Genomic DNA, 17,683 nt, shown 5'->3' on the forward strand with positions numbered 1-17,683 from the left:
CTCAACCCATCTTTCTCTTTCTGACGCAACAGCTGTCTTATTTCTCCTTCTCCCATGCCTTTCTGCCTGTCTCCTTCCACCCTGGCCTCAAGCTTCGGGTCATATTGATGCTGGCCAGATAATACCTACTCACAGTATCCTCCTAGATTAGGTTCCTTGCCATTCAGTGGCTGCAGGAAGCCAGAAGTCTCAAGCTTAGTAGGGTGTTTGTTTTGGGAAGAGAGAGAAGAAGGAAAACAAAGCAGGTCCTTGAATGAAGCCCCAAGCCATAGGAGCCTCTGCAGAGGCACTGACTTCTGTCCCACAACTTGGCACTCCCCTCCAGGGATGCCCACACTGATCTAAGGGCCATCTGATTTTGAAAAACAAAGGCCATGGTTCTAGTCCTTTGCGCCTAGAAAAACCCCATGGTTCCACCACTGATAACTGTGTATCTTTCTCTGTGTATTCCTCCTATACATCCAGGGCCAGATTAACAGTCCTTCTCAATCTCAAATTCCTAATCTGAACAAACCCTTCAGTTTGGCAAACATTGGCTGAGCCCCTGTGATGTGCCAAGGCTTTTCTAGATGCTAGGATTACCAAGATAAAGTGAACACAACCTTGCCTTCAGGAAGTTTATAGTCTGGGATCAGAGAATAGAGATCAGAGGCATGTCACAGACACACACGTGCATCACAGATACACACATGATCAAATACATAAATTATTGTGGAAACGTTACAATAGATGTGCAAAGCTCTGTGGAAACTGGGATGAGGAATAGTCACTGGAGGCATCATACAGTGACACTTGGGGTAAGCTTTGAAGGGTAATTAAGAATTATTCTGGTGGAATGAAGAGAGAAGGGGGAGATGGTTCTGGTAGAAGTGAGGGTGTGAAAATGCAGCTTGCCCTAATTTTAGGACTTGTGGGAGGAAGGCCTGGGAAAGGTTGACGGCAGCCCAGTTATAAAGGACCTGGAAGGTTGTGCGAAGGAGTTTGAACCTTATTTAATCATGCTCAGCTGGGGAGATGATGTGGAAGGTGGGTTTGTTAGCTCCTTAGCTTGTTTGGTTTTAACCAACCTCAAAAGGGGAAAAAAATCACTCCTACTTCCTTTACATTTTCAAATCAGCTGCTTTTGTTTCCTGTTCCTTTCTAGGCCTCAGCCAACTGCTTACATGCTTTTTACAGAATGAGACCTAGGTTTTTTTACTTAACCTCTTTTACATATTTTTCATGTTGCTACCTGATCTTTATAATTATTATTTTAATGGCTGCATAATAATCCATCAGTTATTATGCTATAATTTATTTAAAGCAGTAGAATGAAAAGAACCAAAAAGTTTTTAGAGTTAGAAGCTGTTCAAATCCTGACTGTGATTTACCATCTGTGTAATCTTGGACAAAATATTATCACTCTGAGCTTTAATTTCTTCATTTATAAAATGTGTTGATCATATACCTACCTTACAGGGCCATTGTAAAGAGTATATCAAATTAAATGAATTATGAATTATGGCCTGGAGGAGGCACTTATTCAATGGGGGGTGGTGGCTGCCTACTTATCATCTTTACTGATTGGTTGAGCTTGATTTTCTAGAAGGGAGGAAGGTGGCAACATGGAGGTGGATTAGATGGGGAAAGGAGAGCTCTAGACCTACAGAGGCCAGCAGCAGTCGCCCCTAGTCCATGTGACTGTTGAGTGCCCAAAATGTGGTCAGTCTGAATTGGGATGTGTAGTAAACATAAAACACTAGGTTGAGAAGACTTAGTATGAAACAGAATATAAAACAGCTTGTTAATAATTTTTATAATAATTAACATTATATTATTTTGGATATATTGTGTTGAAAGATGTTAAAATTATTTTCACTTGATTTTAAAATGTGGCTACTAGAAAACTGTAAATGACATATGGGGCTTGCACAGAGTTCCCCTGGCTGCTTGAGTCCCTATGACTGATCATATATAGGAAAGACAGGAGGAGTAGGTACATTTGAATAAGTGTTTGTATACACAGATCGTTAAGTGGGTGTCCTCTGAGTGGTAAAATGAAAGGCAAGTATTTGTTCTAGACTAGAGAAGCTGTCCCCATTTTCCTTGAGTTGTCCATTCTGACTGTTAACCATGTCACGCGCAGCAGTGGTAAGATTACTGACCAAAGTGCTCATTGCACGGAAGCCTGGGAAGAGTGTGACTTCTCTGCTGAGCTCGCAGAGCGCCTCAGGCCCGCCTGGCAGTGAAGCGCCAGGCTTCCCGTCCCGCTCACTCTTTCGTGGAGCACTTCTCTGTCACACGTGCAGTATGCAGGGATCACACCACTGGGAAAAAGACTACATAGACAAAATGAAGTTGGAGGGACAGGCTTCTTCTGTAGGGGGTATAGGTGCTCTGAGTCCTGTGCAACCCTGCTTAGTTGTGTGTCTTCACCTTCTCTGGTTTAGAGTCCTCAGAGAAGAGGTATTGTCGCCTTTATGGATGTAAATGGATTTGATGCTGAGGCTGGCTTCCGGGTAGCATTTCAGATAACAAATGCTATTTAGGTTTTCCAGCCAGGAATTGAAATTGTACCTAGCTCTTAAAATATTCACTGGACCATTTCGTGTAGGGTTGTTGGGTAATAGAGCCTTAAAATCAAGATACAAGATAGAAGCAAAGATAATTTATAAGAACTTTTATGTATTTTCCTACAGTTGGTCTCCCATGGGTTGAGCTCAGGAAACCACACACTTGGGATGCATCTTAGTGGGGCAGGAGCAAGGCAAGTGGAAGATACCAAGTTTGGAGGACAAAAAGTAACCCACAACAAGCACCAGGGTCTGTTGTGCTCTGAGTTTTATCTGACTTAGCCTGCCTGACTTTGGCCTTGGTTGATGCGGATAGCAAAAAGGCCTGGTGACAGATTCTGGCATCACTGTGGCAGCGGCATTGCTGTACCTTTGCCAGGAGCATTCTGCTTCTGCTGAAGTACTGTCACCCATCTGAACCCTGACTGTAGTTGTCAGTTGGGTAAAGGGTTTCATGTTCTTGGCCAGCAGTGGTAAAACTATAGGAGCATATATATGTTTCATTCATTTAGCAACCATTTACTGATCTTTTTCTACATGGCAGACACCATGGGGTTAACGTTTTTCTGTAGGAGAGGACATGAAAGTTTTAATGCTTTTTTTTCTATCTTGATTTTAAATTTGTGACTTTTACAGTCACAGAACAAATAGCTTTGTTTCACCACTTATGAAACGGATTCTTTACTCTTTGAGGACTTCTTGTATCCTGGGTACCAATTTTATTTTTTTGTGAAATTGGGAGAAATGTACTCTTTTACCCCTCCTACATTCTCTGCCCTTCTTTTAGGCCTTGGGGAAGGATCACCTCTGATCTCTGGGAGCCCCAAATCTCACTTCCGGCAGATATACTTATGACAAGGCGTCATCTGCTAGACAGCCCACTCCCTCAATGCAGAGGGCCCTGTGTGCCCTGGTTGGGCTGTGGCAGACTACAACTGTCACCTCCTCCTCAGTGCTGGCCAGCCAGAGGAGGAAACTGGCCCCAATGTGGCAGGCCGGTGGGTCTTCTGCCCCTACAGAGATTTATGTTTGAAATGGTTTCATCCCATTGCACTACCTATGACTTTTCAAGGCAATTGTGAAGAGCTGGAAATTGGCCAAAGGCCTGACACCTCAGGGGGTCAGGTGTCACTGGCTTTAATGACGTCGAATTGACCGGGATTGGGGGTGGTGTTGGGATACCTGGGCATAGATATAGCTGAATAAATATGAAGGATTCTGTGCTCCGAGGCCGTGACGGGCCTTATCTACCCACCACACTCTCTTCCACAAGTGCACAGATTCAGGCCTGCCCATACCTGCACACATACAATATGTCCCCTTGCAGGTGCTGTACCCCTCTCCCCACTTGGCTCCCCTGGAAGTCCCCACTTCTCACCTCTCCCCACCAACTGCAACCCCCACCCCAGCACTGTAATTCCTAACCCCAAAGCCCAGCCTTTCTGCCAGCCCAGGCCTCTCCAGGTTAGAGCTCTCTTAGGGACCCTTTCCTTTTGAGAGGAAGAAAGAAAGAAAAAGGGAGGAAAACCAGAAAGAAAGAGGAAAGCAGAAGAATGAAACCGGACCGAAGGGGCAGTGGTGCCTTGAGCTATCTCACTGCATTACAATGAATATGGACTCTATTAAGCTCCGTTCTGCCTGTTAGTGTTTCCCAGGGCAACACAGCCCCCATATGGCAAGCATGCAGCAGATTAGGGTAGGCCCCTGGGCCTCATTGAAGGCTGGGGGGGCTTGACTGGCAGTTGAACCCCCTCCCACCTCCCCCTACTCCTCACACTTGACACTGCCTGTGTTTATCTAAAGCAAGGGGGGGGGGGGCGGCATTTGGAAGGGTTTTTGTCCAGCTCTGAGAGAAGGGAGAGGAGGCTGGAGGCAGGGTGGGTTGAGGGAGGTTGAGGGAGGAAGGTGGGTGGAGGTGGGGTGGAAAGGGGATAGGCAGGAGGAAAAGCCTCATAAATATTCAAGAGGAGTGGTGAATGGAGAGAGAAATAAAGCAGATGGAATTCGTGTTAAAGAACAGCACAATCACCCTGGTTTGAGCCCTCCAAAAACAAAAAAAAAAAAGAAAAAGAAAAGGGAATGGCTTTCTAGGAGTGTAGGAGCTGCATTTATCCAATTAGCAGGGTTGTCAAATTGAATTTATATGGAATAGGGTGGGGGAATGGAGAAGGGAGTGTAGAAGAAAGGAAGTGGTTTTCCTTTCCTCTTAAGGTTTGTGGGTTTCCCCCCACCCCCGCCCTTTATGGCTAGATTTTTAAATTTCCTTAAAGAGAAATTTAAGGAATGGGTATGTGTGACAGTTATGAAGAAATGAGTAAATGTGACTCCCTAGTAACTTTTTCCTCAAGTGGTAGAGGTGGGATAGAATTAGATCTGTCCAGTGGGCAAATCAAGAGACCACATCTTCCCTTTACTCAAAAGGCAGAGGTGGCTTCTCTGGGGATTCCTCCCCAGAACCAAGATGGTGTGTCTAGATTCCTTCTATCCCCTTCCATGGATGGTGAAGGGGTTCACCCACCTGAGTGGAAATAGGTTCTGTCCATGTTGGTTAGCAACTCGTTATAAATTTTGGGTTCAGTGAATGAGGAGCCCCGGTTGGGCAAATGCCACGTTGCTTATTTATTTATTGCCTTCTCAAAAATCATCAGTGGGGCCCCTGTCTGTGGTGTTCATCTCAGACTCTTTTCCGTAGTCTTCCACAGCCTGACCCAATCTCAGTTTCTTATCTTGCCTCCTTTCATTCTTCTGGAAGTCTCCAAAATAGGGTACAAGCTCCACAGGGGAAATAGAAGAAATTCCACTGCAGTACCAGAAGAAAAATTAGAGCTGCTCTTAAGGTTTATTTCTGTCTAAAAAAGGAATAGGAAAGAAATTCAGCTTTGGTACCTTTAGTCTGTATATCACACAGTGATGTGTCACAACAGTAGCAAGAGATCTCCTCTGCATCATAGTGGAGGCCTCACTTGCTTATTCACTCCTCAGTTTTCCTGTTCTCTGTTAAGTGGATTTACAGATTATATAATTTACTTTTGACTAAATTAATGCTCACAAAAGGACAAGTAGCTTAAAGAGATTGCTGCAAAGAAACTGGGGCTGAAGAGTATACAGCTAATCCAAGCACATGCTAACAGGAAAAAAAACAGCAGAGCTGACCCTCTTCAAGCCATTTAAGAAAGTAAAAACAATGCTAATGGAATCCCATCTGATGAGAAGTCAACAAAATAATTAACAGTCGGGGCGCCTGGGTGGCTCAGTTGGTTAAGCAACTGCCTTCAGCTCAGGTCATGGTCCCAGGGTCCTGGGATCAAGCACTGCGTCGGGCTCCCTGCTTGGCGGGAAGCCTGCTTCTCCCTTTCCCACTCCCCCTGTTTGTGTTCCATCTCTCGCTGTGTCTCTCTGTCAGATAAATAAATAAATAAATCTTTAAAAAATAAATAAATAAATAAAATAATTAACATTCAACCAGACCGTTTGGAAGAGGTTATATCCATATCATTACTGATGCACCTAATCCTAAACGGGCTTTCTGTCTTAAAGTATTAGCTTTAATTACATTATAAAACAATCATGATTAACATGTTATTAAAACATGGTTTCACTTTTACCTACTCTTTTTAAATTTTAGTTCGGCAGCCCATGCATTTATGAATAAATGTGAATGGGTTAGGGATATTTGTCCAGAATATTTTACTCCTAAGAAAGCAACATCAGAAAAGTTTGGAGACCACTGTTCAAGATAAACCTTCTGTAACAGCTAAACTGCTTGATATACCAGCCTCCAGACAGACCTTTCCCACCAGCCCTGCCCTCAGCTCTTTACATATGCACATCCCAAGAGGCCTTCCAAACCCTTTATCCAGGAAACCTTTCCTGAAGACCCAATATTGAAGATGCTCCCCTTTGGAGTTAGGCCTTCTGAAACACACGTGACCTGTGTCACCAAGACTGGAGAGAGGAGAAACAGTTCTCTAGCTCTGGTTCTCTAGCTCTTAACAGCCTTAGCCCAGAAGTGACACATGACATGTTCGCTCACACTCGATTGGCCAGCACTAGTCACATGGCTCTAAGCCATCTGCAGAGGATGCTGGGAAGCGAGGAGCTCGTGGAGATTTGCTGAACACTAGCTGACTTAACATCCCAAGCTGTACGTTCCTCAGGACAGAATCCATCTTTTAATACAGTGCTTTGCCTACTGTCTTCTATGGTAGATCACAGTAATATTTTTTCTACCTGATAGTAGTGAAATCACAATATCATTTTTTAATAGACATCCAGACAAAAATCTGATTAAAGAATAAGCTAGAGGGGTGCCTGGGTGGCTCAATCAGTTAAGCATCTGCCTTCAGCTCAGGTCATGATCCCAGGGTCCTGGGATTGGGCCCTGAGTCGGGCTTCCCGTTCAGTGGGGAGCCTGCTTCTCCCTCTCCCTCTGCCCCTCTACCCTTCCCCCGCCCCACCGCTCGAGTGTTCTCTCTCTAACTCTTGCTCTATCTCAAATAAAATCTTTTAAAAAGAAAAAGGAATAAGCTAGAAATGTATTTAGAGGCTGGCTAGAGCATGACCTATACTTAAGAACATCAAAGTTTTGTTATTCTCTCCTGTTTGACAACAGAGTAGTCTGGGTAGATGTTCTAGATATTAGTCTAGAACTGCATTGCCCAGTGTGGTTACATTAAAAGTTCAGTTCCTCAGTCACATTAGCCACACTTTAAGTATTTGATAGCCACAAGTGGCTAGTGACTAGTGCTTATAGTGCAAATGTAGAACATTTTCACCATTGCAGAAAGTTCTATTGAAGGGGATTGTGTGAAGAGCAGTAGGAGATTGTTCTAGATTTGGATATAAATGGTAAAAGAATGAAAATGACCACAGAGAAAGTTACTCTTTTTCTGTTTTTAAAAAAGATTTATGTATTTGAGAGAGTGAGAACCAGCATGTGCGCGTGCACAAGAGGTGGACTGGCAGAGAGAGAGGGAGACAAGCGGACTCCCTGCTGAGCACCAGAGCCTGACATGGGACTCAATCTCAGGACTCTGAGATCATGACCTGAGCAGAAACCAAGAGGCAGATGCTTAACCAACTGCGCCACCCAAGCCCCACAGAGAAAGTTACTTTTGTAGATAATGATCCAGGTAACATTATTTTTCTGCATGAGAAAATAGATTCAAAAATATTCCCAATTTAGTTCTTAAAATACTTCTAAGCAGTTGGTAAATATGACCTCAGAAACTGTTTGCTGGAGGTAGTATTGGGATAGTAGAGAAAGCCTGGGACTAGGAGTCAGAAGGCCTGACTAGGAGCCCTAAATCTCTCTTAATTAGCTGGGAGACCTTCTGCAAATCACTTAGTCTCTCTGCTCCTTGCTTTTCTCATTTATAACAGTCGATACCCAGAGGTGTTATTCTAAGCTATTATTTTATTTTCTTTGAGGTCCCTCCTAATTTAAAATCTTTTTTTTTAATTAGGTCTGTGGGTAAAAGTACAACTTTTTAAGTAAAAATGACCTTCCTTAAACCCTTCTCCTAAATCTATTTAAACCTCTATATTCAGCCCTTTGGGAACTAAATTCACTTGTTTCCCAGAGATTTCCCCCAATGCCACTCCTCGGAGCAGGAGTGCCAGCCTCTTTTTTGAGGCCGGGGGCTACCAGCACTCACTGCTGCCCCCCACCCCCCCCACCTCCTCCCCGCAGCCACTTGACATCACCTCTTATGAGCAAATCTTCTCCCTGCCTTCAAAGACCTTTGGGAAAAGTGAATCTTACTCTTTAGAATTGGGAACTTGCAAAAAAACAAAGTAATTTGGGGTCAGAAATATTTCTTTTTTCATGTGGCTAGCCCGCCTCAACCAATGGAACAAAAAAAAACCTTTGTCCGATCTTGTTCTTGTCATTGAAAAGAATGCTTTTTTAGAACTAAGTCTCTCTATGGTTTCTGCTAGACCACCTGTCTTTCCATTTCACTCACCTTGGTTATTGGCCATAGGATATCCAGAGGGTGTGCTATGTGTTTAAGACCACGAAGGCTTCCCTTTCTTTCCAGGACAGCTGCAGTGTCCTGGCCGGTCAGGGAGGAGATGTGGCCTCCTGTGCCCTGGTCTCGCCTGTGTTCCAGCCGGTCCTCTTGGGGGAAGGTGGAGCTGGCTGCCGCCTGCTGCTGGTGGATTCACAGGTGTTTGTCATTTTCGCACAAAATAAATACTCTGGGCCTATAATTTCTCACTTGCCTCAACCCCAGAAGTGTATTCTGTTGTTGTTGTTTTTGGAAAGTTTCGAAAATGTCTGCTGGGTGGAGATAATTTCAATGGGAGCAAGTATGTCAGCAGTTAAGTTTCTCAGACACATTTTCCTTTTCTTTTCCATGTCCAGATAATCCTTAAAAATAGCAAGGACCTAGGCCTAGTGAGGAATTCATGTCAGGAATTTATTCTCCCCTCTGTCTTTGATTTTTTTTTCCTTCCATCTCTCCTCTTTTTCTGAGAAAATCTGTAGAAAATAAGAAGGATCTACTTTGCATTGCCAAGAAAAATAATGGGCCTTACTGTTGCCTTCCTCCAACTTTGAAATTGCACCTTGTTCATTTCACAGTGGCACAAAGTCACACTGTAAGTAGGAATTCCAGTTAAGCCTTACTTGTCTTATTTCTATCATTACAACAAAATTCTCAGAAATTTGTATCTTTGGATGATCTTTCTGGACCAAGCTTACTAGGTAACTGGGTCCAGGAAGCAACTCCGTTTTCCTGGTGGCTAAATAAGATGCATCATAGCTACAGCGATGCCCCTTCCTCCCTACTTTTGTCATAGTTTTGCATTTTGTGAAGGAGACTCCGTGTGACCTGCTTTGGGGTCACCAAATGGTATGTTTACAAATCTGTCGTGGGGATTAATGAGTTAACTCCTTTCTCCCTCCTTAGATACCTGCTTCCTCTTACTCCGTGTCTGTCCCCAGGTATATTCTTTTCTCTTGGTTGCTTATAAAAGCGGATTGGTGACTGGCAGCAAAAGTGGGATCTGTTTCCATTTTGAATCCTATAAATTACCAAGGGTACAGAAGTAACAGTAATTGTTTGGCTGGTCCTCGTTAAGCAGAAGGGGGTCTGGGCTGAATTTCCTCAGTAAAACCGTTGTGGACTTTACAACGCGAACACCTCTGCAGCTACCCTGTGCTCAGATAAGAAACAGCCCCCCTGTCCTGTTTATCGGCTTGTCTTCTTTTTGCCCTTTATTCTTTGTGTTCATTTCCTGCCTCTGTGCCCCTTCCTCCTTCCTTCCCTTTCTTCCTTTCTTGGGGCAGGGACAGAACAGGAAGCTGGAGCATGTCATGATCAAGTTCCCTAAAATCCTTTAATTGGTAATTCATTCAGTGTTCTAGATAAATAGGTTATTTCATTGGGAAAAAGTAGAGAATTAGAACAAGTATCTGGAAAATCAAGAGGACACCAAAACTTGCCTTTTGGTATTAGTTTATAAATTTGTTCATGAAATTTTCCTCTAGAACTCACTGTTAAGATGCCTCACTATTCTATATCACCCTTATTCCAACTCTGTTAAGCGCCCCACTGGGTGCAGAGCACTGATAGAAAAAATATGAAAAGGCTCCTGTTGGGGTTAAAAGTACGGAGATTTGAAAAGATCTCCTTGGAGTCTCTGAGACCTTAGGATTCATCAGTAACATCCCCTAAACTAAGGGTTCAGCATGCATTACGCATATGACGGTGCTGTCCACAATAGTCTGGTAGTGGCAGCATGGCCTGCCATGTGGCCGTGGACATCTGGCCTCCTGCAAGGACATGGTTCCCAACAGGTGTGTGAGATGCTCACTGCCCGGACCCTGGCCATGGCTGCAGGTCCCAGCCCATCTAACGCTGGGCTCCCCTGCCCTCCTTGCTGCCCGTACACAGGGAAAGCCTCTAGCACTCGTGCCACAATAAAATACCCTTCTGGCTCAGGGGAGCTACTTAAAAGAAGCTTTTGACAGGAGAGTGTTTTTTGGTCTTCCAGCAGCTGTTGAGGTCGTCATCTTGAATGTGGCCCTCACGTGTGCTGGAGGCAAGGGGGTCAGAGCCAGGCCCTGTGGCAGGCAGCCTCACTCACCGGGGCCATTTCTCTTCCTCACAACAGAGCGGTGCGGGGGATCGTAGTACCTCTTGGAGTGACTCCGCTGGCTTATGGGACATTGGCTTGGACCCTTTGTGACACCGTGCTGCATGGGACGATGACAACTCAGAGACAAAAAAGGCCCGAGGTCACCCTCGCTTGCCTCCTCTTAGCCGCGGCAGGCTGCTTTGCCGACTTGAGTGAGTGCCTCCCTTCCCTTTCTCAGACTACCCCTCTTGCAAAAACACTTTGCCCCCTTGTGTCACATTCAGTAGTGACCCTTTAAAAAGGCCTTCCTTTTCCTGAATTTCAAAGAACACTTCATTCTCACCGGCCTTTGGGGATACTCTCAATAATGCAAGACGAGAAATCATCTTGGCACCCTCATATTGGTTGTACTTTAGAATTGTAATCATTTCAAATATATACCAGCAGAGGAAGAGTGATAATAACTACCTTTAACTGAGCACTTACTATATAGGATTACGGCAGGCAGTTGACAAGCATTGTTTGTAAGCTTCACAACAACCCTGGGAGGCAGGTTAGTTACTAGCCCCATGTTATCGGTAAGAAGCTGAGACACAAAGAGGCTAAAGTGACATGGTTCAGAAGCAGTGGCACTGGGGTTTGGGCCCAGGTCTGTCCAACCCCAAAGCCTAAGCTCTCGCCTTTGCTCCCCGCTGCCACTCCAGTCTGCCTTCTGAGAATTAGTACGGGCTGGGGAATGGGCCCAAGCACCGTGGAGTTCTTCAGATGAAGATCGACTCCTCCCGGTCGCCCGGCTCTGAAAGGCCTCCCGGGTGCTGTGCTTCTAAAAAGGTCATGTTACTGGTTTCATGGGGGTGTTCGTTCATGGCTACGTCCCTGTTCTTCCTCCAGACCAGGTCCCTCAGGTCACTGTCCAGCCTTCTTCCACGGTCCAGAAGCTCGGAGGAGCGGTGATCCTGGGCTGCGTCGTGGAGCCCCCGTGGATGAACACCACCTGGCGCCTGAACGGGAAGGAGCTGAACGACTCAGATGATGCCCTGGGCATCCTCATCACCCGCGGGACCCTCGTCATCACCGCCCTCAGCAACCACACCGTGGGACGGTACCAGTGTGTGGCCCGGATGCCTGCAGGAGCCGTGGCCAGCGTGCCGGCCACTGTGACGCTAGCCAGTGAGTGCTGCCCCTTTGCTCCTCGGCCACAGTGCACTCCCTCTCCCATTCTCTCTCTCCCCCAGACCATTCATACCCCTTGTCGGTAGTGTTCATATGAAAGGGGGCCTTATAATTTGAAATTTCAAACCAGAGAGTGGTAGCTGCCCAGCAGTCCCCAGTGGTGGAGGACCACTGTGCCCCTGGGAAGCTGCTCTCTAAGTAGGGGCAGTGTGTGGAGTGAGCATCTCCAAAGAGGGGAACTCGGCAGGGTTGAACTGTTTCCGTGCCACGCCTTTCGACTTTCCCTCTAGCTGTAGGGGTGGTAGTGCCCGCTCCTCCCCGCCCTCCCCGCCCTCCCCGCCCTCCCCGCCCTCCGCATCCTCCCCGCCCTCCCCGCCCTCCCCGCCCTCCGCATCCTCCCCGCCCTCCCCGCCCTCCCCGCCCTCCGCATCCTCCCCGCCCTCCCCGCCCTCCCCGCACTCCCCGTCCTCCCCGTCCTCCCCGCCCTCCCCGCACTCCCCGTCCTCCCCGTCCTCCCCGCACTCCCCGCACTTCCCGTCCTCCCCGCCCTCCCCGCCCTCCCCGTCCTCCCCGCCCTCCCCGCACTCCCCGTCCTCCCCGCCCTCCCCGTCCTCCCCGCCCTCCCCGCACTCCCCGCCCTCCCCGCCCTCCCCGTCCTCCCCGCACTCCCCGCACTTCCCGCACTCCCCGCCCTCCCCGCCCTCCCCGTCCTCCCCGCCCTCCCCGCACTCCCCGTCCTCCCCGCCCTCCCCGTCCTCCCCGCCCTCCCCGCACTCCCCGTCTTCCCCGTCCTCGTCCTCCCCGCCCTCCCCGTCCTCCCCGCCCTCCCCGCCCTCCGCATCCTCCCCGTCCTCCCCGCACTCCCCGCACTTCCCGTCCTCCCCGCCCTCCCCGCACTCCCCGTCCTCCCCGTCCTCCCCGCCCTCCCCGTCCTCCCCGCCCTCCCCGTCCTCCCCGCCCTCCCCGCACTCCCCGCACTCCCCGTCCTCCCCGTCCTCCCCGCCCTCCCCGCCCTCCCCGTCTTCCCCGTCCTCGTCCTCCCCGCCCTCCCCGTCCTCCCCGCCCTCCCCGTCCTCCCCGCCCTCCCCGCACTCCCCGTCCTCCCCGTCCTCCCCGCCCTCTCCGTCCTCCCCGCACTCCCCGCACTTCCCGTCCTCCCCGCCCTCCCCGCACTCCCCGCCCTCCCCGCCCTCCCCGCACTCCTCGTCCTCCCCGCACTCCCCGTCCTCCCCGCCCCGTGCCCCGCACTCCGTCCTCGGGGCAGTTATGGTCCACAAGGCCATGGAGTCCGAACAGAGCTGCCCATCCCACACTTGGCCTCCTGTCTGTCTGAGGGCCAGGCAGATTCCAAATGCCAGACAAATAAATAGTAGAACACAATGAAAAGGAAACTGTGTCACAAAGAGTAAAGAGAACAGAAAAGAGGATGAGATTGGGGTACAGTTTGGTCCAAGGAGGATGCCAGGTGAAGACTTTATACTACTCTTAATTTGTACTCACCACTTGGGTATATTATGGTGCCCAGGTGCAAAGCACACATTGCCTCATTTTCTACCCACTGTACATACGGGAGACGAGATTTACTGACGAAATAAACTTCTGAAGGCTGCAGGGCAGCCCAGCATCTGTCCTTATATGCTGAGGCTAGAACCAGGAAATATTAAGAATGACCTCTTCCTCCTTGGAGCCTTGTTCCCTCATGACCTACCAGGGTCCCCTTACCCCTGACAGCCTTGCTTCAGACTTCCACGTCGCCATCCTCATCACCCTCCTGAGCTATGTGTGTTAGGGGTCATGCCTAAAGCAGTAAACTTCTGAAATGCACCTTAAAGGTTGGCTGGGGTCCTGGGGTGTGTGAGGCGTGAGTCCTGGAGGAAAGCGGTCGGAGATGGGGAAATAGACCAACAGGGGAGAAAAGACCTCTGCCTGCCCTCCAGTTCTCAGGTCCTTGGAGGGACTTCCCTCTGTGAGAGAACAGAGGAGAGCCTGCCGGCAGTGTTCCTGTTTTCTTGGGAAACAGTCAAGCAGCCCTGCCCTTTTCTCAGAGAAGGGAGAAGGCAGGGCGGGTCCTCAGCTGCTCCTCCGGGGCCCAGGCTGAGCCTGGGCTGCATCCTGCAGCCTCCCCACACAGTGGGAGCCATTTTCCTTGGTGGCAGAAGAAGCACATTGAATCTGAGCCCCAGGACTTTGGGAAGCAGGCTGTGCATGCTGGGTGAGGGAGGCAGACCCCGGGCCACCAGCTGGGCCCTCCCCTCCACCTGTGCTTGTGGGGTGTGAGGAGGAGGGTACCAGCAGACTTAGGTGAGGAGGGTTGAGGGTAGGGAGGGGGTATCTCATCATACAAGAAGGGCTGAGGTCAGAGCTGCTCTCCTACCATCATATTCCTCTTATATTTTTCAATTGTAATGAAAATGACAGAAAGTACAGAGTTTATAGAAAATAACATTTCCCCTCAGCCCACCATCCTCACACAACCACCATTTACCATTTTGGAATATACCCTTCCAGTCTTGATCCATACCCATACTTTCTGTTTTTTTATTGAAGTATATAATTGACATACAATATCAGTTTCAGGTGTATAACAGTGATTTGATATTTGTATACATTGTGAAATGGTCACCACACACAGTCTATTACTAATTGTATTCCTTGTGCTGTACATTATATCCCCACGACTTATTTTATGACTGGAAGCTTGGACCTCTTGATCTCCTTCACCCATTTTTCTACCCCGCCCCCCAAAACCTCCTTCTCCTCTGGCGACTAGGACTCTATTTTCTGTGTCCACGAGTCTGGGTTTTGTTTTGTTTTGTTTTTTTAGATTCTACCTGTGAGTGAAATCATGGGGTATCTGTCTTTCTCTGACTTATTTCATGAGCATGATGGCATGCCCATACTTTCACACTGTCCTGGTAGTCTACTGAGTGTATAGCTTCTGTCCAAATTCTCTCCCCCTCAGCATTTGTGGTAAGCATTTTCATTGGCCATATGACCATATTTACTTTTCCTTTCCTGTTGAGTATAAAATGCATCCAGTAAAGTACACAAAGTGCACTAATAAGTCAACATCCCGATGCGTTTTTCATATGTATGGGTAACCATCACTCTAGCAGGTTCCCCCATGCCCTTTACATAGTCATCTGTCCCCCTCCCCCAGCCCACAGCAGAGCAAGGTCAGAGTTACCAATGGCCCTCGAACATCCCCTGCGTGGCTCTACCATATGTCCTGAACCCTTCTTCTATAGCTGGGCCATTAGGTCACTTCCAGTGGTTCATTATTACAAGTAAGATGTGCCTTTTAGTAGCCTTCATGCCTTTAAAGGATAATGCTGCTCAGCTAGGAGGGTTGCTCATCTGCAGATGGTCAGCACATGTCTGTGAAGACTCAGGAAACTCCATAACCATTCATTTGGCCTCATTAGGAGCCTGGCTGAACGTTTTATTTGGAGGAAGGGATAGTTGGAGAGTAGAAGATTTATGTTGGAGCCCTCCTTCTACTTGAAGGTGTATCTGTATGAGGAGAGACCATTTTTTGCCCCTGTTGTAAAAAAAATTCCTGGCCACTTCTTTCTGTGGTGCTTGAAGGGATCTGCAGTTGACAGGGAGGACAAAGGGAAGGGTTTGGTTGCATCCCAGAAGGCCCAGTGAGAGAAGAAGTGGCTTGTGCAGAAGCCCAGTGAGTCTTGCTTGAAAGCCAAGAACTGTTGGCTTGTCGTGGAGACATGAATCAGAAGTGAAATGTTTGGGGCTGACTGGAGGGTTGGAGAAGTGCTGGAAATGAGGAGAGCAGGCTCCGAGGGGCTGTGGCCATGGAGTGGAACTGCAGCCTCCCCAGCTCAGAGGAGGCAGGGGGAAGGCGGGAGAGGCGGCAGAATGGGGTGCTGTCTTTGGGCTAATGCCATGGGGGATTTGGCCCAGACTCAGCAGTTAGATTAAGTTTCCGAAAGCACATTCCTGAGCAGAATGGGGGCTGTGTTTTGCTGGTTGGCTGATGGAGGGAGGCTGAGTGGTGAAGGGATTACCAAGGCATGGTCTGCATTTAGAGGCAAGGCTGAGCGGTGGCGTGCTTGTGCACACGCACACACACCCCCGCCCACACCCGCCCACACTCAGCACTTAAGGCTTCCTTTTCCTCTGACCTCCTTTGCCTGCATTCAGATGTTCATCCTCAGACAAAGCACTCGCTGTTTGGCTACCTAGCAAGGTGCTGCCTCCTGTGTCTTCGTGAACTCCTAGATCCCTGGGACCTTTCGATGGTGGGGGCTTGGACCTGGCTTGAGGATTCAGGGGTGTGGAGGAGGCCTCTAGCAAGAACTTTCCTGGTCGAGACCTCTTTGACTTAGATGCTGGGGCCTGGGGGTATGCTTGGACTTCACCCCTATCTGTGGACCTTTGCTTCTGGTCTTCAGGTAAAATGGAACCCATGTGGATAACTGCTGTCTTCTCTCCCTGTGGAGGTGTCCGTCCCACTCTCCTCTCTGCAGAACTTCTTCTCCTGTTGAACCTAAACTTTATTTGTGGTAAATCTCTTGCTGCTAATGCCTCACTTCAGACCACCTTGTCTAATTCTTGCTTTTCAAAATACTTTGGACTTGATCTCCTTTCTTCCTTTCTCCTTTTTTACAAGCTTTACACCAGGAGGCCAACCACTCACCATGGCTCAAGTATTCCCAGTCTCTGCACCTGAACCAACAGCAGACATTGCCAATGGACACCATATTCCTTTTTTCTATACTCTGACTCAGCCTTAGAATTGTTCTCAACCCAGCCCAGCAAGTAATCACAATTCAGCAGAGCTGGCATACAATGTGAAAGCTGTTTTCTATTCCTTACCGCTAATAATTCAAATACACTCCTACATAATTCTTCATTTTTAACATTTTCCATTTTTTTTATTCTTTAACTCTTCCAGTTCCCCAATCATCCCTAGCTCCCATTCGTTGTTGGTAACTGGGTAGTAATTCTATAACTGGGAACTTTGGTCCTCAAGCTAATGTGAAGTCTTCAGCTGATGCTGGTTTGAGACTGGATCTGTAACCCCTCCAGAAGGCCTTTAAGCACTATGACCCAGGCATGTGCTCGAATTATCCTTTTTCTGGCCTCAGATGTCAGAAGGTGAGGCCACTGACAGGAAAGGAAGGAGCTCCTCTTAGGCAGCTATCTCCATGACTCTGACTCTGAGGAAGGTCAGAAGGTGACATCATTTAACCTATGAATAAAAGGAAGAGACAAACTGGTATAATGGAGGGGGGAAAAAAAGAAACTTAAAAAAAAAAAAACAATCCTTGGGTTTAAGTTCTGACTCTGCCCTTAGGAGTTGAGGTGACTTTGGGCAAGTCACTTAATCCCTCAGGTTGCCACAGCTCTGAAATGAGCAGAGTGATAATTATAGCATCAGTATCATGGGTTTTGTTTTGTTTTTGTTTTTTTGAGCATCAAATGATGTAATAGTTCAAAAATAGTAATATTTTGAAGCATTTTATAAATGCCGGGCTTTATATGTTCACCCATTACATGAGCGAACATTTGCGGAGTGTCCTCCTGCAGGAGGCCCTGGGGCCTGTGTCCAGCCCTGCGCTGCCCAGCTCCGTTCTGGGAGCAGCCTTCAGAAGAACGAGTCTGGGGAGTGGAAAAGCTTCCATTCCTAGCCAGAGCCAAGAGACAGGGCTGGCTCATTGGGAAGAGAGAACTAACCTGTTTCCTGTGAATTTCTCAGCAATATATATACACATGAGCTCCAACCCAGATTCCTACCTCCTGGCTGAGTTGGAGGGTGACCGTGGTGTCACCACATCGCATGTTGTCCCTGTAGCCACAGGGACATTTATGCTCCTGATGGTTCACCGCCCCCACCCCCCCGCCTTGCTCAT

At 48.0% G+C, this 17,683-nt stretch overlaps 1 protein-coding gene across 5 annotated transcripts in view; it reads left to right on the top strand.

Annotated features, from left to right (window-relative positions):
• Nucleotides 1-6,053: 6,053 nt before the first annotated feature.
• BOC (BOC cell adhesion associated, oncogene regulated) overlaps nucleotides 6,054-17,683 on the top strand; it is a 39,899-nt gene continuing 28,269 nt past the window's right edge. For 4 of the 5 annotated variants that reach the window (XM_088027156.1, XM_028110706.1, XM_088027193.1 and 1 more), the window contains exons 1-2: nucleotides 10,759-10,849; nucleotides 11,529-11,807. In XM_088027156.1, the coding sequence (XP_087883282.1) occupies nucleotides 10,768-10,849; nucleotides 11,529-11,807 (361 nt within the window). In that variant the 5' untranslated portion in view covers nucleotides 10,759-10,767. Of the gene's footprint in view, nucleotides 6,089-10,673; nucleotides 10,850-11,528; nucleotides 11,808-17,683 lie in introns of those variants that run through there. The other variant, XM_028110705.2, reaches the window with a different exon arrangement.

This window comes from Eumetopias jubatus, unplaced genomic scaffold, assembly GCF_037043125.1.
Source record: "Eumetopias jubatus isolate StellerSeaLion01/CBP00866 unplaced genomic scaffold, mEumJub1_p1.0 scaffold_1, whole genome shotgun sequence".
Lineage (NCBI taxonomy): Eukaryota > Metazoa > Chordata > Mammalia > Carnivora > Otariidae > Eumetopias > Eumetopias jubatus.